Here is a 26,125-nt window from a genome sequence, read left to right as displayed (position 1 = left end):
TTGGATGGTTTCTTGGGCTTGACATCCATATCGGCATTTGTCGTTTTGGACCTGAGGGTCTTATATTTCAGGTAATTTTTGGTTGGTATAACCTGATCCTGAATGGCGAGTAATGAACCTTCTGTTTCAGGGAACATCTTTCCTGATGTCAGCCAATAGTTCGACGCTATATTGTCGACATAGTCTTGACTGACTTCATTCGGATGTCGCCCGTGCAGAGGTTTACCCATCCAGATGCGCATTTTTTCGTTCTTAGTAAGATGGTTTATGCGCATTTCTTGTTCCCTTAGTTTAATCGGTGTTGTGTCATCTACTATTATTTTTATTAATTAAAGTTATTATTAAGTTATTTAAGAAAAATAACGCTGTCCTCTTATTCTAACGCTAGTCTATTTTTGATAGAATGATGCAAATAAATACACAAATAAATTATATCAGACGGTGAAAAATTTATTGGTGAAAAAATAAATTCACCTGTTGGAGGATTGTCTATAAATTTGAATACCACCAAATTAGTAGGTGTAGTTCATTATTTTTTCCATACATGGTGAAATGATTGTAAAAAGTAATAGTTTTACTTTTACTAGGTACTAGTTATAGTATCTAGGATCGGTATTGCAGAGTAATGAGGAAATAATTCGAGAGTGGGATGGATGAAATGGAAGAAAGCATGTGTTGTGTGACACAAAAAATCCAATGAAACTGAAAGTAAAATTCTATAAAACTGCCATAGCATCAGCTATGATGTACGGAACTGAATGTAGAGTAGTAAAAACAAAGAGGAATAACGAATGCATATGGCTGAAATGGGAATGCTTAGATGGATAAGTGGAGTCACAAGAAACGATAAAATTAAGAATGAGTATATTAGGGAAAGTCTAAAAGTGACATTAATTGATTTGAAAAGGAGATAGCATAGGTTAGGATGGTTCGGGCTGTCGCATTTTCTTTCCACCCTGTAAATCATAAAAACCGAAAATGGTCCATACCCTATCTAAAACTTTAAAAGTTTGTTTATATTAGGAATTGTAGCATCCAGTGTTTGAATAACCATCTCAGTTTTCAATTCATTTTGTCTCAGTTTCGACTATAGAATTTTTAAAAAATAATTACGCTGTTTCGAATAAGGATAGACAAATGATTGGTTATTCTCTATACTACGTATTAAAAAATAAATTCAGAATGCGGATATCATTGTGCGAGGAATTTGAGATTGGAAGTAATTTTTAGTCTGGAAGCAGAGGGACAAAGATCAGTGGATATTGCTGAATATTTTCTAATGGTAAACGAAGGAAATATACCTGGTTTTATTTTTAATTTCTGTTCCATATGTATTTGGTGCAGTGCAGTACTTCGTTTTTTTGTGTAGGGTATGTCCTCCAATCTTTTTGTATTTCAGAATAACCATTGTTTTTTATGTACAATCCAAAATTGTGTATGTTCAGAACTCTAGTAATCAAGTGGTAATTACTATACTTTTTGTTCGGCTATATTTGTAGGTATATTTTACTAGATAATAAGTTGTCATACCTAAATATCATGATATGCTAACAACTGAGGTAATGTCTTAACATTTTTGTTTATTTTCACTATTTAATTTGAGCATCATTTAATCTTAAACGAAATTCACACTTCTACTTTAGCCAGTTATAAAGGTATTCCATATAATTCTAGAAACATTTGTTTAAAACATGATTTGCATGTTTGGATTATATCAATTTTGTTAATATGTTGATATTTCTATATAAACTTTTACTTGGCTAAACTTTCCACCATATCAGAAATAAAAGTTGTTAATTGGTAGCAATTATTTATTTATTACTCTCTCATATTCTTCCTTTCTTTTGGGAAATAAAAAGATAATTCTGACACGAATGTAAGCAGCCATATAAGTGTTTGTTTCTCGTTATTTTTAACTATGTATGCACTTTTATAGCGAGGTTTAGCATATTTGTCATTCTTTTGGAATCTTTCTTAAACGAATCTTCGCATATGTCAAGTGTTGAGTTTTTCTTGTCCCTCGAATAAGGACAAGGTGGCGCCCTTTATTTTCCACCTTTCTTTTGGTACCTAATTTCCATTTACATTTCCATTGGTACGTTTCAATTACCAATTTATCTGAATATACCCCGTGCTAGATCAATAGATCCACGTCCCAAAGCTCACCGTTATGTCCTTCAACACACCTAAGCGCCGGTTTGCCAAGTGAACATAGTTGCAGCTGGGATTCTTCATTTCTCTTTTAATCGCCCAATATCCCTTCTAGGCCAAGTTATGTTACAGGGCGTGTTCAACCTTGAGACGCTATTCAACCAATAGGAAAAATTACTGATTTGCAGGTTCCTGGAAGGAGAAGGAGAGGGAGACCAAGAAGACCTGAGGGAGACACTTAGAAAGGGCATGTCGGTAAAGGGGATTGCTATTGGTATGAGCCAATATACAAACTTATGGAGAAATGTTTAGGGAGGCCGGCCCCTCATAGGAATTAAGACAGATAATAATGATGATAATACTGTTTGGCACAAGAGCTTTCACAAATGATGCATTACTTGCATCCATACTTGATCATTTTTCGATTGATTACGTCACGAAAACATGATAACTATGAAAAGATGCTTTAGTTCAGTTACCCCAAAAGTATTAATTCTAAAATTTTAGGAATAGGTGCGAAATGAGACTTAAGAGTACTGTACATACATAATACTAAACTTTTTGTCTTCACTTTAATTACATCTGGAGTCTTTGGCAGATATAATTAATATTTACATATTTCTATCATTTTTTTTATAAAATAAACCGGTAATGTAACTCAAATTTAAAAATTTGCTGCAAAATTATCTAAAGTATAACGTAAATTCATGTAAAACGTCATATTTTAAACTGAATTGACTAGGAAATATACGTTAATACTAAAGATATGAAAATTGTCAAATAGTGTGCATATGTGTGAATACATTTACTACTCTTGTACTAATTAAATTGTTTAAATCGAGGACAAAGCATAAAAAATGTATTTAACTTTATTCAAATAGCGCTTAATTTGCAAATAATGAATAAAAGACAATGTGTTCACGCCACTATCTATTTTAAGTTTATTTCATGAATTTTTCCGATCCGGCAACACAGCAGTCTATGCGTATGCAGATATAAGGCCATATGTGAAGATAAGGCGAGTCCCTAAAAGCACCCCAAGATGACAGCGCTCAAATACGGGTCGAGAGCGGTGATACAGCATTCAGAGCGAGCGGACATAATACTTATTAGCGTTCATATATTCATGTATTGTGTAATTCAAAATAAAGTCAGTTTTTCACACGGAGTTTGATTATTTACCAGCGGCACACGCGAAGTGCAAATCAAGTCATTTACACAATGTGACGAATAAAATTCTGATGACTAAAAACTCGTATGTAAATAAAAGCATTTTGGATCTTTGGATCTAATGCAGCCTTTTCAAAAACGTATTCCTTCAATAGACTCTAAACATTTGTTCATTGGAAAACACTTTTATGTAGATAGTTGGTCAATTCATTCCTATCTGAGTCTGTGCGGAGGGAGAGCTTTCGAAAGTTTTCATTCTGTCAAAAGGCGTCCAAATGTTTAATAGGAAATTTTCTATTCCATGGATATATAGGATAGATGTGAATAAGTTGTAACCAAATAAACTCCCAAGCAAACGAGAACATGACATAGGCGTGCATTTATGTCATTAACTGCACTTTGGATTTGATTTAATATGACACATACACATGCTCATGCTCAATCGAAAAATTTCAAGACAATCACACCACAATCCCTAATCTCTGTCTAGAGATACATGGTACAAAAGAAGTTTACTTAAGCAATGTTCCATAGAGCTGGCAAACTCCGAGGGTTTGGCTAACAGCATTTAAACCAACAGGTTGGTTTTCCTTTAAAAAGTGTATATTTGTCGTTTTCGTACTTTCAACGATTTTTCATTTACCTGTTATGCTTAGTTTTATCTATCAAATCTCTTTTCGTGACAACATCGACGACGTATCACTATTTTACGGAAGTTGATGGAAAGGTCATGGCTTCTAGAGTACGATGAATGAGCTTCACCGTGCTATTGGCCAAATTGTATATTATAATACATGTTATAATAAGACCTTTAAAAAATTTCTTACGAGGAAGTTTCCGCTTTATACTAGGTGAACTATTTCACTAATAACCAATTGTTAATTATATTGTATCAGGAAAGGAAAAAGACAGTTAAGATTTGATTACACGTATAGTGAGTCTGTTTATCCGCTCGAAAATTAGTTTACGGTTTTATATTGTATCAATGCCCGTTTTTCTTTTGTTTGCGTCTTTATTTAATTTATTTCAAAATTATTAATATACACAACAGTAGATAGTAAGCCACTTTGACCTTTAACCACATTTTTTAGAGGCGTGTATTATGTCACGTTTTATATCAAGATCACATTTTATATCAAATGCCAAAGGTCACGTTTTATGTCACATGTCACGTATTACGTCGCTTTCTCAAAGTCTACAAATATTAATATCATTGCTCGTTGTATTCGATAACTTTCTCTATAAAGGACAACTTTATCACTTGTAGGTGGTCATTTGTTACAAAGCCACCCCTAAATCTGATTTTCTCTTGTGGTTGGTGAAAATATATAAGTATAAATTTTCGACTGCATCTAAGAAAAGTATTAGTCATATTAGATTACAAACCACCAATTAAAATGTTAAAAAAGATGGGCACTATAATTACTTAGACACTTGTCTCGGTAATTCAAGAAGAATGTTATTGCAATTCGGGAATTGATGATTATAATTGCTGTGCAACATATTACATAATATAGATTACAGAAAAAAGAAATATGTCTATACTAACAAAATCAAAGACCTTTAAAACTGAAAGAATGTCTATATTAATTATATCCCATAGTACGACTTGGAGGCATAGAAATTAAATAAACATGATTAAAAGAGTAATCAGTAAAAAAAAATACTAAAAATAATGTTGAGAAACACAATTTTAAACATGTAGGTAATACAAAAGTTATAGAGGAAAACGACGCTTAGTATTCAAAAAATTGCATGTTCTATAATACAAAAAAGGAAGTACCAAGTTCAAATTTTAGAATATTGTCAAGATAAAAACAAAATTAAATAAATTAACAAATATGGATTCTATCCATATCAAGTTTAAAGCAGCATTTTTTTTTATTCACAAGTTAGTTGATTTCTTTAAAAGAGTAAATGTCATTCAAATAAAATTTGACAATTTTCTTGACAGAAAGCATATATCTACTAATATTAGTAGCTTATGGTATAAGTCGATAGATATTGTTATTTTGAATTTAATAATAATAAAAATTAAAACTGAATAACTTAAGTGTAACAATGCCCATCGAGTGCTTTAAGGGATGAATCACCATTACCGACATAAAAAAGAAAAAAAAGTATGAAATAAAATGAAAAAGAACCAAATACATACTGGCGTCGATTCTGTGGCTTCAGCAAGTTCTTTCTTTAAAGCCATCTAAAAAATAAATAAACAGAAAGCAAAGCATTAAAAAATTAGCAAAACAAATGAAATTGAACGAAAGAGTAAATGTTAGTATTGTTAGCATCAAGCTCCCAATTCTGTAATCCAGAAAAATGTGAGTGCCCAATATGAAAATTATAATAAATAAATAAATAAATATAATGCCGCCAATGCATAAGAATCACCATTGTCAAAATCTAATATGTTTATATTTAATAGATCAGCCACATACAATAATTAGTAAACAAGATTCTTCTTTATCCAGAATTTGTGGATTAGTTAACATACGTCATCTTTTATCATTTAGGTAAAAATAAATTAATGGGGTTATTCATTGTGTCATAAATAAAAATGTTTATTAATAATGGAATTAATAACCTGTAATAAACGGACCGTAAAATTTTTATTATTACTGTTAAACTTTTAATATTTTAAATAAATACCTACGAACTACTTTGTGGACCGACTAATAGAATTTTGTAAAAGAAACGGACTTCAGTAGGTAGAAGTCTAATAATTTATTAATAGACTAACAAGGAAAGAAATCAAAGAAATAATATAGAAAGATGAGAAAACGGTGGAATAAACTTAAAGAAACTTAGCTGGCAAAAACAGCTAATGAAATAATTGGAAGAGAAACAACTCGAACATTATGACTCATTAAGGAAAAGAAATAATCAACCAAACAATTATGCAGAAAGAGATAACACTAAAAGGAAAACATTTAAAAAATATATATAAAAACAAACAGATAGCAGTGAAGAAATCGATTTCTCAAATATTAAAGGTATTTCAAATTTCAGCTGTCGGTACGCAGTTCAAAGACACCGAGTTGTTTATAATTTCTACCAACCAAGGAATATCGGTGTCAAGGTATAGGACGCCTACTTACTCGTATCTACTCCGAATGAGGACATATGTTTCCTAGAACTGTCTATTGAAATAAGCCGAACTGAACGAGGATCGGGAAATGCGGAAATATTCCGTCGTCGACAGTTGTGGAGGACTTTTCTTAAAAACTGGTAGAAGATAATAGCAGATACTATGGTTTAAATGGTTCCTCATCCACTCGCAGACGACCAACAAAAATGAAACCAATTAGGAAGTAAATCTTCTTACCATTTAGAGCATCTTAAATCGTAATGATTTCCAACGTTGAAGGACCACCCACTTTACATGGGAAATAAAACCACAAGCGTTAACAATACTTAATTTAATGATTGATTTTTTACTACACTAAGTTGATATCTAGCCAAGGGTTTGTCATGTAAAGTTCTTTTATGTAAACCGCCCGTCACTGTTCAATCCACACTAGTCCGATCAACACTACACGAACACTGATACAATTTAAATTATACTAATACTACTTATTATTTTGAACCAAGGATATTTCTGCCGTGCTAACCAAGTAATATGCTACAATTATTACTAAGCGGAGTTATACAGAACTCAAACTAACAAAGAATCAACCCATTGGGTCTTAAACTAAATTTGTAAGTAAAGCGTCCAGCTTGGCTGGTATACAACGTGACACACTGAATATTTCAACGATACTCATCGATTGCCATGCCTAACTACCACTGAGGGGTTTGAGGGGAACCGCTTCTCGCTTTCTAACAGGGAATTAGTCGGAGAATTTATCTAGGTAGATTTTAAGAATTATTAGCTATTTAATGCCAGTGGCGTAGCAACGCTTGGATACATTTCTTGCTGAAATTTATCCAAAAACAACGACATTCACTCTATTTTATTAGCTTTGATGCCACCACCACTGATTAGTAGTGGTGTATGAGGAGTGATAGTTTGATAGTTCGACGATCCGACAGTTCATTTACAGATCTACCGAAAAGACTTTATTTTTTAACGATTTTCATTCTTCAGATTATTTCACCTAAAATATCTCTCATGTTCCTCCTTCTATTAAAAATACAAAAGTATATTTTAAGAGGAATCACCGTATGTTCGGTAAATATAATTCGGTTTAAAACTACTGAATTCTTCTGTATTCAATTCTCTTAAAAGTGTAGGTATATCACTTTTTAAATCATCTCGCATCTTAAATATTACAAATATCTTAAATAAGTAGGTAACCAAATCAATTTGTATTTTATCTTCTCCAATTTAATTGTTTGTTTACATTAACAGATGGGTTCTACATAGGAATGTTTCTAATACACATAAGTTTCTATTACAAATGTGTTTCTATTAATATTGTTGTGAGTCAGATAACCCTGATTGCGGCCATGTACGTTAGAGAAATCGAGAACCGTCTCAGTCGCCGAACTCCGACAAAGAGATGACCTTCGAGAATCTCCGGACTTCCCGATCAGCTGGCGATTCCCGCCAGCTGATTCGAGAGAATTCGTTCTCATTATAATTAATTAATTAATTAATTAATTAATTAATAGAATCCCAGAGCCCGCAGGGCGGGCTCTGGGATTCTATTTGTTATGTAATTGTTTTCAAGTTCTATTCCCATCCCTGTGCATTTTCTCCCTCAGTTATTTAATGTTTCCTGAATATAAATTTTGAATAGAGCTGGAGACCTATCATCGTCGATATGAATCTTTTTAAGGGTACTGTGTCATAGGTCGTCTCTAAGACAATGAACACTAAACGAGTCAGTAAATTTCTGGCTGTTCTTTTCTCTATAATTTGTTGAAGTACAAAGACATTGTCTACACAGAAAAATTTGAGCTTGATTAATTACGTTATGAATGTAGTGATCTTGCGGTTGAATCTTGTACTATCATAGTATATTCCATTTTTTATGGTTCATTTAATGCGTTTATTATTAGGTATGACTTTTACTACCAAGTTATCTCTAAACACAAAGAAAATATAACAATTTGTGGCGCTCCGTCTTCCTAGACTAACATTACTATTCCAATAGTGTTTAATTATTTATTATTTGCCAGCACGGAATTCACTATGATCTTCTATTTCTTCATATTGGTTTTCGATTTGTTCTTTTATCAATCGACCGTACACCGTCTCCAATGAGCTAATAACGCTTATACCTCTGTAATTTTTGCATTTATTTTTGTGCGGCAATAATGTAGTGTCAGTCAAAATGGATATTATACTGAATATAATTTCGGTTTCCGTCTAAATTTAGTGTACAAATTTTAAATCGATTTTTTAAGATATTGTCAGATCTAAAAAAAGTAAATCCAAAATATTAAAATTTTATTTTAATGTCCGCTCTACCTTAAATAATTTTCCCATAGGTTATAAAATTAGACATAGACATAAGAACAGTCACAAGACACTTGGTGGGCGACAGCAGATTATGGTCGACTAGTTCTGATTGGAACAGGAATGAATGCTATCAAAATCTCTGACGCGTTTAACCAAACAATCTTGAATTACCGAAATTTCAAATGTGTATTTTGGCAGCAATTAGTAGTTTAAAGCCTCATGTGCTCATTGTAAGAATTAGATAAGTTTGTGATTAGTAAAAAATGTTAAATATTAATAAAACAAAACATTTTCAATGCTGCTGCAAGTCAATTATTGTTATCAGGCATATAAAAAATGTGCTTTGTGCGCAAAATAGTGACATAGTAGATTTTGACAAAAGTTGATCAATTAAATTTTGTACTTTATGATACTTTATGGGAATATGAAGGTCGGTTGCTTACTCGAACTTTACGAGAAGCTTTTTGCCATTTCTGAGCCGCAGTGGGTGTTAAAAGTTTTTGTTTAGACAATCTTGAAGAAACTTTTCTAGATAATCTACTATCCGCACTAGGAAAAGGCACTCCACTCTTCCTTATTTGCTAAAAAAAGGGTTAGTAATAAAGTTAGTTAAAGGTATATTTTATAACAGTATACCTACTAATGAATATGTACTCGAAAATAGTTTGAGATCTTTAGAATAAATATGTAAAAAATTAAAAAAAGGGAAAAAATTATAATTAAAGGTTTGCTAGGATTGTCTTAGTTAAGACTTTACATCAGCATTTTCATTTTCTTGACACCTAAGCATATGTGTTCTATCGATTTCATAACATTTTTTAGACATATTTTTTATTTCAAAAACTTTTTCCCGCCTTCTAAAAACTACCAATATACTAGATTTCAATTTAGAATGATTTTACTTCCTCATAGTCAAAGATCCCACTGCAAGATTAGTGCGTTCATAACATAGTTAATCAAACTCACAGTTTTACATACATTTAAAATTAAGAGAATACGTTGAAAAAGTGGCCGCAAATATTTTAAATTCGATTAAATAGTAATTAATAAAAAAAAATTATGTCGTTCATTTATTTTTTTTTTAATAAAATAAGCTGCTCATAACCTATATGCAATATTTGTTTTAATAGGATTATATAAGGCTGCTTGAAAAAAAAATTGTCGCAAATTAGGATTGCCAACTGTTAAAAACGAGAGGTATCAAAGATAAAGTAAAAGAAAGCTAATGCGCAACGCCACTCATTTGAAGTGTCAGTTGTGTGAGTTTTTAAAGCAAGCGTCGATAGATAGTGTTAATAATCTAAATATTATCATTTGTCAAACCAGTGACGTTGCGCGGTAACTCTATTTTAGTTTTTATTTGATACCTCGCGTTTTTATCACCTTGCAACCCTAATTTGCAACCATTTTTTCTCAGCCAACCTTATGTCATCACACTAAGAAAAAAATTAGCTTTTATTTGATAAAAAAAAACATGCGTATAGGTAGCATAAGCAGCATAATTTATTTAAAAAATAAATTAACAAAATTAAATGTTTGTAAAAAAATTAATTACTATTAATTGAATTAAAAATATTTGCGGCCACTTTTTGACTGGCAATCTAATATTAACGAATCTCCTAATTTTAAAAGCATGGAAAAATTTGAGCTTGATTAACTACGTTATGAACGTAGTGATCTTGCGGTGGAATCTTGTACTAATGTAAGACTAACATTACTATTCCAATAGTGTTTAATTATTTATTAATTTTCTTGCATTCTTCCTAATTGCCTTTTTATGTTGTAACAATTCAATTTTGTTAAATTTAAAATATTTGGTCAGTTTGTACCAAAAATATTACGTAGACAGTTTTTATGGCCCCGACTTCGTCTTCGAATATTGTATTTTCAGCCTTATCTGAATAAATTTTGTCTGTGTTAGAACATTCCAATTTTCCCATAAATATTTGCACATTCCCTTTTTAACTTAGTCCACTCGAGAGCGTTTTACATGACCATTCTCAAAAATAGGTCTGGTGCAATTAAGACAAAGATTGAGATTTTCTACTATCTATATTTTTATTTCTGCTTGGCAGCCCCCGGTAAGATGTTGGATGTTTCTTGGACTTGACATCCATATCGGCATTTGTAGTTTTGAACCTGAGGGTCTTTGACGATATATTTATTTATTCCAGATTTAGCCATACGGCTCACACTCGCTCTAAGGGGAAAATTCACTCATCCCAGATCCTATGGTATCAAAAGGATTGAGGTCTGGTGGGACTCTTATCGTGTTATTGAGCTCTAGGTGACTTGGTATGCTAGAGTATCTTCCAAAAAATTTTCGTACACATCTGGACGTCGCGAGGAGTACATCTTATGTTGTACGCGTTAGGTATCCTCACATCAATAAGTGTTGTTTTCCTAGTAAGTTTATTGACTAGTATGAGATCCGGTCTATTATGCGCCACTGGTTGGTCTGTGAGCACAGTGCGCTCCCAGTATAGCTTGTAGTTGTCATTTTCAAGCATTCTGTCAGGGACGTATTGATAATAAGGAAGATGGTCGGTGTGGAGAAGTCCCAGTTGTCAGCTAATTCTTGGTGGATAATCTTTCCTACTGAGTCATGGCGTTCTTTATAATCAGTTCCGACAAACGCCCCCGGAAAGATGTTGGATGGTTTCTTCGGCTTGGCATCCAATCGGCATATGTCATTTTGGACTTAAGGAGCTTTAACAATTGATTTTATTATTTTTTATTAAATTTTTTTATTATTGTTATTTTTTTTCTGAGAATTTTATAATTACTATTTTTTATTTATCACAGTTTACGTTGAATTTTAGATGTAGCTGTACTTTAGTCTATTTTCGTTTCTTTCAGATAGTAGATATTTTTGTGTTACATTTGCAGTTTAGTTTATTTTCATTACTTAAACGTTTTATGACCTTTTCTGCCCGTTTTTTGATCAAACTTTTTTTATTTACACTCTTAATATAATTCTACGCCCCTGATTGGTTAGATGTCGACCTAAAGTTGAATAGTTTAATTTAAATCCTTTATAAGTCTCAGGTCAAGACTTATTGGCTACCTAATTTTCGCAGTCCCTAAAATTCAGTATTTCTTGCTTTCTTTTGTTAAATCGTTCTCTATCTATTAGCAATCTTTGACCTATTTGTCATTTTTCTCTATATTACTTTTCTACCAGTCGTATCCTTACTCACCCCAAATAAGTTCCCAAATGTGAGCAAAGAGTCCTTTGCATTGTTCTTGTGTTAAGACCGGCATACCTGAGGTCATTGTCACGTCTTCGTTAAGGTATCTATTAAATATTTCTGTTAGGATTGAAACTAGTTGGTCTGTGAATCTAGTTTGTCTGAAATGAACCACGTTCATTTTTTAATAGAGTTATTATTTTTTTTACATATTAGTTTTTTTTTTAATTAAAATCAAATTATGACATTGAAATAGTAATTGTTTCAAACTTAATAAAACAAGATATGTAGTTATTTGAATATTACATTTTAAAATTGCTTTCGATCTTGTAGTCGAAACCACAAATAAAAAAATTGTTGTAGTTTATTCCTAGTACAACTGAAAAACACTGATGTTTTAAAAGACGATTACAGGATATTAAGTGGAATGATTTTTTATCGTAGAGGCACAATCTTTGTAATGGTTTTGTTTTTCCAGATCCAGAGTTTGATTTTGTTGTGAAGATATTTTGTAACGTTAACCCCGACAAATAAATTCCTTACATGCACAATCACTGTTTTTATTTTAAAAGGCTTGTCAACAAAAATCTGCAATAACGTTCTAAATACATATTTTCACTTTACTATTATAAGACTATTTCTACTATATATCGCATCATTAGTTAGGCATTGTTATGTAGGTAACATAACAATAACATAAGAATTAGGTTAAAATAAATGATACCACAACTAATTTCAGTCAGAGGCAGACTCTATTTTAATTCAGTAACAGGCCATAATAAAAGGGGTATTTTATCAAATTTAATAATAAATTTTGACAGTATTGCTGATATTTTGCACACTCAAAGAAAATATGATTATCTAGGTCAGTGCCTTTTAAGGCCCGGGTGAGAAAGTAGGAGGATAAATAGTGATTGGATACGTCTTGTAACAGAGCTATGCCAAGTGGTTGATGTCATTAAATGGTGAGTAACGCTCACGTCGACATCCGTCGATGGTCGATGACACTAATGCTACCCGTGATGGAATGGACGAAGGTGAGCACTCTGCGCCCTAAATCCTCTTGGCTAAGTTATGATAACTCTAACAGAAGATTCTCCAGGTTGGGAGTTGGGCGTAGGGTTAACAACCCTAGCCTGGAAAAATCAACTGCTACGGGTGTTCAAGAAAAGAAAAAAATTGATCAAACAGAAGCTCTCAAAAATCTCCACAGTGAATAAGAAAAGTATAAAACACATGTAACAACCCTGAAATTTGATGAACCGGGACTCACACTTTAGAAAAAAGGGACCATGTAATATTCTATACTTACCTATTCTATATAGATATAGAATGTTTATCCTTAGACTAAAAACAATGTTTTTCAATTATAGCGTTGTATGCCTCTACAGAATAAAAGGTAGATGAGGTGAAAAAACAGACTGTAAATGAAGAATTAGAAATGGCATGCCATGTAAGCCCAAAGAATGACATAAAAATTATTTATTGTGATCTTAACTCAAAATTTGATCATTTTCAGCACATGCTTTCAGCGAGAACACATTCAAAAAAGGAACATGAAAATCCCAGAATGGAGTCAAAATGAATATGATGGTTCATGCTATTATCGACTGCAGATATCAATCAGACTCAGACCACTACCTGGTGTAAAGTAACATAGGCAAAATTTCAAACATCATAGAGGTAAAAAAATTCATTATACAGTACGAGAACTTAACGATAAATGCTGCAGAAAGCATAAAAAAATCAAGGAGTTTACTTATACTTACAAGAAAAAACAGTTTGGTAGGTTAATAGACGAGAACAACAAACTTATTGTAGATAAAGAAGAACAGTTACAGACTTGGGCAAATTACATAAAAGATTTGTTTACAAATTATCGTCATATTTCTACGAACACTCTTGATCTGAATGGATCAAAAATATTGAAAAGTGAGGTGATAAAAGCTATAGATCAAACGAAAGATGGGAAAGCAACAGGATGCGATGAAATACCAGTCGAATTTTTAAAAGTTTTTAACGAGAACAACCTGAATGTAGTATTGGAACTGTTTAATAAGATATACGATACTGGTCAAATTTCATCGGACTGGTTGAAATCTACATTTGTGCCCCTTCCCAAGAAATCGAATTCTAAGACGTGTAGTGGATATCGCCTTATAAGTTTAATCTTAATCACATCCTTAAAGTATTATCCATTCCAGAATACGAGCAAAATTAGAACACAGCATAAGTAAAACACAGTTCGGTTTTAGATGCGGTTTTGGAACTCGAGAGCCGCTCTTTGCAATACAAGTCTTGATTCAAAAATGTCTGGATCAACAGAAAGATGTTTACGCCTGTTTATCGACTATGAGAAAGCATTCGATACTATCAAACATGACAAACTCATAGAACTATTACATCTTACAGGACTTGACACTAAGGACATCCATATTATAAAAAATCTATATTGGAATCAAACAGCCCACATGAAGAATGGACATATGGTGAGTGAAAACATAACCATTTCGAGAGGGGTTAGACAGGGCTGTATTCTTTCGCCACTGCTTTTCAACCTGTACACGGAACAAATATTTCTAGAGACACTGGAAGAGTACAACGAGGGCATCAAGATTAATGGCGTACCAATAAGTAATTTTCGATATGCAGATGATACTGTTATACGGGCCGATAACATCGAAGATTTACAGATGATGCTAAATAGAGTAAATACAACTGGCAACCAATTTGGACTGAAGATCAATAGAAAAAAAAACTAAATTTACGGTGATCAGTAAAAATAGCATTCAACATATCGACCTGAATATTTTAGCCGAACGTATTGAAAGATTAATAGAAAACGGAATCCAGGCCGTAGAAGAATGTCATAGCTGCGTAATTTGAGAGAGTGGTTTGGCTGTACCACTAATGAACTCTTTAGGTCAGATGTAAACAAGGTCATGATAGCCTTGATGATTTCCAATCTCCGATAGGAGTGGCACAAGAAGAAGAAGATTGAAAGAGTAAACCGATTTAAATATCTAGGATATACAGTAAATGATAAGTGGGACCCAGAGGTAGAGATTAAGATCCGAATTGAAATAGCAAGATCCAAATTCATCAAAATGAGAAAGCTCTTAAGCAACCGCCACCTAAGCGTTAACCTCCGATGGCGTGCCACGAAATGCTCCGTACTCTCTACGCTACTTTACGGAGTTGAAGGGTGGACGATGACAAAAAAATTGACATAATTTCAGAAATGGTAGTGAACCCTACTTCTTCTACAGCCCAAGTTGTATCTATGTATGGAATAAGTCAAAAGTCACCGAGTGTTGGCTGAAAACAAATTTCATCCATACAAATTAAAAATTGTACACCAACTTTCAGATGATAACTCCGACCGAAGGCTAGAATTCTGTGAAAATATGCTCAATAAAATTAACCAATAGCCCGATTACATAAAAACAATTTGTTTTGGTGACGAAAGTACTTTTTCTCTCAATGGAAATGTTAACACACACAATGTGAGATATTGAAGGGACACAAATCCTCACATCTTTCGTGAAACACATACTTAATTTCAAAAAAAAAAAAAATATTTGGGCAGGTATTTTGGGAAACCACATAGTTGGGCCTGTTTTTCTCAATACTAACTTAACCGGTGAAGTGTATCTGGAGATGTTACAAAATGCAATTGAAGGTTAATACTTGAAATTCTGGAGGATAATCCAGATGAATTCGGCAATTTGAAAATAACGTTTCAAAAAGATGGTACTCCTGCGCACCATTATGGTGCAGTAAGATGTTACCTATATGAGGAATATCGTGGTAGATGGATTGGACGACAATGTACGATATAATGGTCAGCTCGGTCATCGTACCTCACACCATTAGATTTTTTCTGTGGGGATAGTTGAAATCTAAAGTTTACGTTACAGCACCCGACAATATTGACATGTTGAAACAACGAATTGTTGAAGAATGTAGGGAAATTTTCCCCGACACATTTGAACGAGTACGGCAAGAATTTAGAAATAGGATGCATTACTGTCAGGAAGTAGATGGAGCACATTTTGAACACTCACTATAAGAACTGGTTGTTAAATATTTATTAAATAAAGTGAGAAGCTACAATTTTAGTATTTATTTAATTTATTCATCAAAATGAGCTTAAACTCAAACAAAATTATTATGACTGAATAGGTATTTTTAAACGAGATATCACTTACCATAAGGTTCCATTTAAAATTATCCTCCAAATTATCCTCCAATTACCTCCCTCCAAATTTCACTATTATAACAATAACCGTTCCAAAGATACGAGGGGTGGAAGGGACTTTTGACTAGCACTGTATACGACTTAGACTTGTGTAAATGTATATACGGGAGTCACATGACGTGCTTTCTAATTAAAATATTGAAGTTATGACTGTCTCTGAAGATGGATCATGCAAAGTTCAAAACTGTAGCCAAACATACTACGACTGTTTTAAAAACCGATATGTCCGATACTTTCACTTATGCGCTAAGAATAAATAATAGGGCGAGGGACACATTCCAGTGCACGGTATGTTATAATATGAGTTATAACTCTTTTATGCCGAGGTTATTAAGTTACTTACGTTGACCGCAATATCAACCGCAGCTACCAATAGAGCTCCAGTAATTATGACAACAAGAATGGGGAATGTCTAAGGAAGAAAAAGTTTTTTTTAACAATCACCGAATCATTGGATAAACTAACATAAAAGGGAAAGTAATCGGCGAAATTTCCAGGAGGACATTCCTCATATAATGAATAGATCATATAAAAACCTTTTTCGTGGTCGGATTTTGGAACTAAAACGAAAACCTCAATTAGCATTACCGAGGTAATCGTATCAATAGTTACAGTACAAATGGGAAATACACAGATTTTTGTTGACATACCTTTTATTACAGTTTTAAACCTTTTTCATATTCTGGAAATCATTGGGTATTTAAATTTGTAAAAACATGCAATAACACCGCAACATTCAAATGCTGTTAGTTGTTAATCAAAATATTAAAAATCGATACGTACCTCCGGTTTTAAGAGTTCGCTACTCTCAAGTACTAATAAGAAAAATAATAAATATAAAATTACGGGATAGATATAAAAAGTAATTTCTCTTTCAAAAAAATACAATAAACTTCTATCGTCGGAGTCCACGGTTAATGGTGTATTCTTATTAATGGTAGATGTGCTATTATGACTAATAATTGGCAGGGTTACATTAAAAGTCTCGGTACTATTACTAAGTAGTGTTCCTAATGTTTTTGTTGTTGTAACAAAAGGTGCCAAGTCGAAATATCTAAAAGAAATTATATAACTTTTAAAAAGTAATCGCTTGGTAAAAGTAATAAAAAGGAAATAAACCAGAATTTTAATTGATAAGTAATGTTTGACAGAAAAAATGCAAAAATTCTCGAGGTGAAAATCGAAACGTCAAATATACCGTATTTTCAATTAAAATTGTGGTTTATTGCCATTAAATAAAGTAGTTAACAAAGCAGTGGTATATTTTGAAATGTTTTAAACATACTTCGCTCCTCGTAAATAGGCTAATGTTTTCCACGATACTGTGAAAGACTCGTTTTTTGTTTTCTTTGGGGGAGTGTTGTTTCATAGCAACCTATGAAGAACTTTGGAGGTTCCTTTCCCCGAGCTATTTTCATTTTTTAATCTCGTAGACATGTACCATCTCTATGTACTACCGAACCTAAATACTTAAAAGTCTGGCAACTTTTGACGGACTCGTCTTCTAAGCGTAAATTTAGATCTACAACCTTTCCTTTTATACACAGGTATTCCATCTTTATCTATCATATTTATCTTTAGGACAAATCATTCGTACCCTTCTTTTTTATTTATTTATTTATTCTTATCATATATTCCATGTCCTCTTTTTGTTGTGCAAAAATAACCTGATCATCTGCGAAAAGTAGTGAATGCAATATATATGCAATGCTTCAATTTTGTTATATTTGTATATTCCTATTTTGTTATATTACAACTTTTATTACTTGCTCCATTCCAGTACCTTCATCGTTTAGATTTCTTGTTACATTGGCGCTCATTCGGAGTGCCATACTCCCACACTTTTTGTTACAGTGAGTTGTTTTACTTCAATCGTTTAGGGAATGCATCTTACTTGACTAAATTTCTTCAGATATTTGTTCTTGTGTTGTTCCATACCAAGTGCTTCTTTTGCTGCCTCAGTTACTGTTTCTTTTAGATGTTAGGTGTAAATAACTAATAGTTATTTATCTCCATTAGAGATTATAAAATCAGGATTTCATATTATTAACGGTATGGTATTAGCTAATGGTTATTTATCTATACCGGAGATTATAAAATCGGGATATCATATTTCCGTTTAAGTTTTAGCATAATAAATACAGTAGAACTATCCAATAGATAACAATTATTTGTTTTTAGAAATTAAAGCAAATCTGACCATCGAAATTCTAATCATTCTAATCAAATCAAATACTTGTTACACTCGGATTGAGTGTAACGACTACCTTTCGATTTTTCAACGATCTTAGTCGTATAATATACTAAAATTTCGATATTTTAACAAGACATATTAAACTTTTTTCATACCTCGCATAGGGACCATCTTCTGGAAGGTAAGTTTGGATAAACTTAAAATTAATTATGTATAAAGCACACAGGTGCAGAATAACGAAAGGTATAAGACATCGCAGAACAATAGCAAACCCTCGTTTCAATTGTTTATAGCACGCCCACCATGTCGCCATTGCTAAAAATAGCAAATAATATACTCCTCCTTCTACTGATGGTCTTAAAATTCCTGCTAAACATAACATTATCAATGTTACATAGCGACCTGAAACAAAAACAATAATCAAAAATATATTTATGGTACAAAACGGATGAATTAAAGTAGAATCTAAGAAATAACTAGCGGCTATAGTGGGATAAGATGGTAAAATCTGCACTCGGCTGGATTCTTATTTGGGATTGGGCACTGGAAAGTACATATCGTCAGCCTTACGTGAAAACTCCTTGAGTCCAATGTAAAGATTTCTAAATATTTTGGTTCGTAATAATAAATATACGAGGCGTACACTAAAATATTTAAAATAATAAAATGAAAACATATTTTTGGGAAAATCTCAGAAATGAGATTTTTGTATACGTAGGCCATCTTATCTGGCGTCTCGAAACGTTTGCCACGTAATTTGTTTTTTATTATCGGGAACACAAAGAAATCACACGGTGCCAAGTCAGAACTATATGTAGGATAGCCCATCCAATAAATGTTTTGTCACCTTCTCATAATAGGATGTTACTTAAATCGTGTGAGAGGTGGCATTGTCCTGAAGCAAGAGGATACAACGATTCTGATTGGTTAGCATTGACGGTTCTATCATTCTAAGCCAAAATCGTGTTAACGTCTCTTTTTCCAAAAAAAACTAACGACTTATTTGTTTGCCAACGCTGTGGGCGTTTTTTTATTAATTCTTTATATAGAATATATCCTTTTTCATTACCAGCCACGACGTTCAACATCAAATTTGAGCTGTCTTAGTTGAATCATTTGAGTGTGGATCGGCACCAATCAGCACGTTCCTTCTTATGAAAAGAAGTCAAATTATGAGGAATCCAACGACTGTACATCTTTCTCGCTGTCAAAGGGTAACATGTCGATCTGATTCAATCATGCTGCGCATAGCATCAATGTTTTTCGGGACAACAGATTTCGCCGACGACCTTCACGGAATTCATCATAGAAGCTGATGAGTCCACGCTTGAATTCTTCAAACCATCTGTGAGCAGTTGATGGTTCTGGTGATTTATCACAAAAACCACGACGAAGTCGATCGATGCATTGTTGTTTATTTAGAGATAACTTTAAAAGCGCATAGAATCATATCACGAAAAATTTCGCGAGATTTAAAGCATGTTGTTCAAGCAAGTCAAGTAAGGAGCTAGACAGCTCTCTGCAGACATTTTAGTGTACACTTCGTTAAAATTAGAATTAAATCACATATCTCACCTACTGCCACGAAGTATTGTGTATAGTCTGTCTTTGGTTGAGTTTTCACGGTGATATCAACTGTTCCGGTTTCACTTTGTACAACTACTACTTCTGCAGGATTTATTTTTCTCAAAGCAAAGAAAACAGCCAACAGAGTGATCATCATTAGAAAATCTGGTCCAATCCATACTATAATATAAGATACACTAAGGTTATTTAACTTAACTAATCCTATATAGAATAGAATGTCTTCTAGCGTCGGACTGTCCTGGAAAATAAAGATCAGTATGTTTATTATTATGCCAAAACAGTACAATATTTTTTAAATAGAATAGAATAAAATAGATAGAATTAATAATAAATAATAATATTAATATTTAATTAAAAAATTAAATTAAAAATCCAAATGAATTATAATAAAGTTCAGAAGTTTTCTGACTAATCAGTCGATCCTCAGAGAACTTATGGGATACTTGCTTAAGTATCCGCAAAACCAAACAGTTGTTGGGGTTAAATTGCAGATTACATACTTAAGACTTGTTTACACGAGTAGAGTTGTGAGGAGAGTAGAGTAGCGAGTAGAGTCGACTCTACTCGCTACTCTACCAAAAATGGCTTGATACCGTTCACACGAGGAGAGTTACAAGTATAGTACTTATGCTAGTATACTGTGGAGTAGGTGTTTGTTTAGTATTGCTTGTCAAATTTAACGTGACACTTGGCCGATTTGAAATTAGGCTCCACCCACGATACGCATTCGACCACAACACAATTCGTCCTTATTATTTCTTGGCCCTTCGAAGTGCAAAGTACTTGTATAGTCTGCGACAAAGTTTTTTTTATTTTACTTATGTTTAAAGTTACTGTGTGTTGAAGAAATATCGTATTACAATAGATTTGACTTTTTAAATAATTATTATTAAGTATTTTATTATTAAATTATAAACATGGATTTTCATTCAAAATTAGAAGGCAAAGTCTTGTCTGGACAAACGAGGGAGGTAATAGAAAATGTAATTATATTTATGCAGAGAGAAGCGATGCAAAATCCGCATGTTAAAGATTTTAAAAAAGTTCAAGAGCGTGCTTCCTTAGCAACGGGAGTAAGTATAGCCACTATAAAACGGATCTCTCGTGAAATGAAAAATATAGAAGGTACTTCTACATCATTTTCGACGCCTAACAAAAGAATGAGATCTGCCCCAAAATCCAACTTGGACGATTTTGACAAAGGTTTACTTCGGCGTATAATAATAAATTATTATGTCACGGAAAAACGAGTTCCAACATTGCGACATATAACAAAAAAAAATTAGTAAAGGCAATATTTATAGAGGGTCGCATGAAACTTTGACAAAAGTGAGAGATATGGGATTTCGATGGAAGAAAGCGAAGAATAACAGGAAAATCCTAATAGAAAAATCCGATATACAAGTGCTCCGGAGGAAGTTTCTCAGAAATATTAAACAATATAGGGACAAAAATCGGCCCATACTTTACATGGATGAAACTTATATTCATTCCTCTCATACCCATGACAGATACTGGGGAGACAATACCACCGAAGGTTTGCACATCCAGTGTCCAAAGGGCAAAGGCTGATTATTGTTCACGCCGGCGGCCAAATGGGGTTCATAAAAAAATGCATGTTTGACATTTAAATCTGGTACGAAGTCTGGAGATTATCATAGCGAAATGAACTATAATAATCATAAAAAATGGATTAATGAAAAACTTATTCCTAATATACCAGCCCCTAGTGTATTGGTTATAGACAATGCATCATACCACAATGTCCAAGTGCAAAAATGTCCCACTATGCGGTGTAGAAAAGACGAAATGAAGGAATGGTTAAGACAAAAGAACATTTCCTTTTCAGACAAAATGATAAAAGCAGAATTATATAATCTAATTAAAATTCACAAACCCAGAAATAAAACTTAAAATAAGACTATAATATAAAATATTACGACAACTCTAGTATAAAAATTAAGTAATGAATGTTTCGTCGGTATGTTCCAGGTATAAGATTAACTACTGTTCTTTTATTCTTATACAGTTTACTGTAACGCAAATGTAAAGCTTTCATCTCTGCCAATATTCCTCTTATAAAATTACAGAACGAGACATTTATAGAAGTGTTCGAAAAAACTGCCGCTTCAACATGACTGAATGGTCAATATAAATGAGTCAAATAAAATATAATTATTAGAAGAATTTTTTAACCAAGTAACAAAAACAAAATATTTTGTATTTTGAGAAAAATTTCCGAAGGAAAAATTGAAACGTCAAAATAACATACAATATAGACATATCATAGAAGTTTCATTAATAAATAAGGTCACTCTCTGTAAACTTGTAGTATGGAGTGTACCAACGAGGCGAAGAGACCGAGCGCATTATGTATCTCTTTTCCTCCGTAATGCGTTCTCACTTAATTTTCTACGCAAGTGGACAAATTTGTCAAGTATCACCTTAAATTTGACAAGCTGTACAAAATGAATTCAAGAAAAAGAAAATTGATTCAAAATTGTTTAGCTACTGTTGCAAATGCATTTGTAACTGAGGTCGCTTTGTAACAAAGAAAAGAGTGGATGAGAGAGTGGCTTAAAAGAAGGAATACACCCGGGGCCTCAGCTCTTTTATCTTGATAAGAATACATTTTTTATTTCTTATTGTATTTTTTATTAACAAGTAATAAAAATCTGTAACTTGCCCGTGAGCCTTCAGTTTTCTTGTTTCTTTTTGCACCTTTCATGATTGCTTCCATAGGAGTAAACCATTTCACTTTCGGAACGTATACATCGGCTGAACCTGAACCCCATTTTTTTGATTTTTGTATTTTTAAACACTCTTGATTATAAGTGCACCTTATATTCTTAATTTTTTGCTTGAACTCGTTTACTCCAAAGCCCCCTTTTGCCATTCTTTCGACGATTTCATCTTCCGCAGCTTGCCTCATACTTTTATTTCTGTAGTGTACACTACCTAAATTCCATAAACACTAGTATTCGCCATACATCTCTACAAGTTTTAAAGGGAAAGTGAAATGAAGTTCATCTTCGGTGAACATCATTTTCACTATTTACACAAAACACAACTCCAGACGGAATGACAGCGTCCCTATGCACTCTCCTACCTACTCTACTCCACCAGAATTGACCGCGTTCCATGGGTAGAGTGCGCAGGCGAGTGGATATTTTGGCGGTGGTGGTGGTAGTAGAGTAGAGTTACTTTGCCACATGTTGCTAGTCACTCTACTCTACCACGTACTATGCACTCTACTTGCTACTCTACTGCGCTGAGCGTTTTTACGGGTAGAGTTACTCTACTCTACCAAGTACTTGCATCATTACTCTACCCGTGTAAACGGGTCTTTAAAACGATTAAATTATACGGCAAAATGCCGATTTTGAAATGTGGACATGGAGATGACTGCTTCGAATTCCATGGACTGCTCGTCTTATGAATATCTCGGTTCTAGATGAAATTAAACCAAATCAGCGTCTTTCTAGTACTATTAACTCTAGAATTTTAAAGTTCTTTGGCCATATCGATGGAAGTGATCACAAAATGGAGCGGTTGGTGATCCAAGGAAGGCCTTACAAAAAAGCTTCTCAACAAGCAGTATACTGAGGCGGTACAAGTAACAGATGATCGCGACCAGTGGAGAAATATCATTAATCAGACTATTCGAGCTGCTGAAGGTCAATGATGAACCACAACACATCGGCCAATATGTCAATGACTATGATAATGAATTGGATAACTAACCGGGAACCATATGTCCATAAGTAGAATTTTTTACATTTACAAGTTAAAGTTAAAACAGTAGGACAAAGGTAACAACTATAAAATTTGCGATAAAATATGTCTTAATATTGTTCTGAAGCTATTTTCTTGTGGCATCTCAAAGCAATTACTATTTTAATGGGAATAAGCCACAATTTAAGTTTAAAACAAGTCTAGTGATGTTTCAATTCCTACTTCGGAAATAGTTCTCAAAATACAAACATTAATACATTAATATTCCCATTAAAATAGTAATTGCTTTAAAATATCTCTTAACTGATGTTACTTAATGGATCTATATTAAGAATATGAAAACCATTTCCTTTATAATATAAATAGAGTTTTACTTACATCTAAAAACTGGGCGTATGGTTTTGCTACAACTAAGGCAATTTGAAATGCCGTTTGTACTAGCGTTAACAAGCCTGTAATGCCCAATGTAACTTTGAGAAATATTCCCGTCGAGCCTGTTAAAGAGGTCGATGATGGCACTGGAAGAAAAGGTATCAGGAACATGTATAGCAGGTATATGAATGAAAACAGGCATGGTCGGAACAGTATACCTAAAAGAGAAAGAAGTGCTATGAGTTTTTTGTATATTTTATAAAATAAGTGAAATAAATATTTCGTAATAAAAAACCATTCTAATTTCTATATACACTGGAGTGTAGAATTAACCGGACACTCAGATTTTAATGAATTTTTTCGTTTTTAGACAAAAACATATTTAATTGTTTTGAATTGTATTTTATGCCTTATTAGAAATATCATTTTTTTCTTGTGTGAACCTGTTTAGATGATTTTTGCGAACAACGACCGTTATACACAAAACTTTTTGTTATTAATGTGAAATATATCTTAAATTGAACATTATTTTAAGTGTATTTTAGTATTCTGAGTGCTTGCAAGTTTATCTTTAGTTTTTTGTTGTTTTCTCCTTCTCAAAATAAAAAAAATAAAATAATGATGACACTAGAAGAAGTAGCACAAGTTATTGCTTTAGTGGATGATAGCATAGCATTCGTTACATTGCAAAGGCTTTAGAAATTTATCATTTGATGCAATAGAAAGATTTCGGGAAACAGGACAATACACCAGTAAGCCAGGTCAAGGCACAGGACAAATCACAAGTCAAGTTGAAGATCACTTGCAATCATTTTAGATTGCAAACGTTATGTGATCGCACATTATCAACACCATTACTAATTCAACGATGTGATGTCCATAAAAAGACAGTCTCCGTTTATACCGTTCGAAGACGCTTAAATTAATATGGATTATGTTCCAGAATACCTATCACGGGACCTTCTCGAACATCTTAATTGGGGTGTTAAAGAATGGGGTACGGTGTTCTGCACGGAAGAATCAAGATTTAACCGATACTAATCAGATAAGCGGCCTAGGATTTGGAGAAGAACTTATGAACATTATCACCAATGTTGTTTTACTCCTATAGTTCAATTTGGTGAAGATGGTATAATGGTGTGTCCAGGTATTGAACAATGTTTGGAAGATCATGTAGTGCCATTTGCCCCATTTGTTGGTGAAAACTTTCGTCTGATTCAAGATAATGCTCGTCCGCACATTGCAAGATGACGGGACTACTTGGGTGAAGTTAAGATTCCTTTATTAACACGGTCCCCAAAGGAGTCTGGAGGAGGATATTCTGGGACGACCTATTCGAAGGAACCATGTTCAGTTTCAAATCATTAATAATTTGGAGCAAGCAGTTTTTGACGAATGGGAGCAAAGTCCTCAGGGAGAATTTGCTGCCATAATCCGAAGTATGTTTGATCGTATGAGAGCCGTAAATAGGGGTCGTGGAGGTAATACGCACTACTAAATACCGTTTTTCATTAAAAAATTTTCAAAATTAAAAAAATGAATTTTTGTTTCTTTTCAGGTTTTTAAGTTTTTTAAGTTTTTAAATCTTCTTCTTTGTTAAATTCGAAATTTGTAATAAATTTTACTATTAAATTTTATTTATTAATAAATACTTAATTAGAAATATCTTAAACTTTTTTAAACGCCAGTTAGTGCCCGGTTAATTTTGCATCCGTTTAGACATTTGAGTATCCAGTGGTTATTACATTCCTATGCCCAGTAGCGCACCTAGAATTTGCCTCGGGGGGGGGGGGGGGGGCATTTGGTTGGTCACCGAATTTTTTTTATGATGTTACCTCTATTTTGAGTCCTTAAAATGTGTGAGTAACAGTGTCGGAATAGGATCCTGGGGGGGGGGGGGTTTAACCCCCCCCAGGATCCTATTCCGGTTGCGCCACTGCCTATGCCTTAGGTTTAGACATAGGAATGTAATGTAGACTGTAAAACATAGCTACAAGAAATACGTGCTAAAATATTATTATCTTGTAGCATGTTGAAATTCCTAAACTATTCAATAT

The 26,125-nt window shown here is 33.2% G+C and overlaps 1 protein-coding gene across 1 annotated transcript in view; it reads right to left on the bottom strand.

Moving 5' to 3' along the window:
* The window catches only part of LOC140442458 (piezo-type mechanosensitive ion channel component-like), a 231,425-nt gene that overhangs the window by 130,842 nt on the left and 74,458 nt on the right, over nt 1-26,125 (bottom strand). The window contains 6 exon segments of the mRNA XM_072533528.1: nt 5,477-5,521; nt 9,172-9,309; nt 16,964-17,234; nt 18,530-18,776; nt 19,950-20,199; nt 24,075-24,286. Of these exon segments, the coding sequence (XP_072389629.1) occupies nt 5,477-5,521; nt 9,172-9,309; nt 16,964-17,234; nt 18,530-18,776; nt 19,950-20,199; nt 24,075-24,286 (1,163 nt within the window).

Source organism: Diabrotica undecimpunctata, chromosome 5 (assembly GCF_040954645.1).
Source record: "Diabrotica undecimpunctata isolate CICGRU chromosome 5, icDiaUnde3, whole genome shotgun sequence".
Lineage (NCBI taxonomy): Eukaryota > Metazoa > Arthropoda > Insecta > Coleoptera > Chrysomelidae > Diabrotica > Diabrotica undecimpunctata.
Note: the sequence above shows the minus strand (reverse complement) of the source record. Positions and strands in the feature narration are given on the sequence as shown.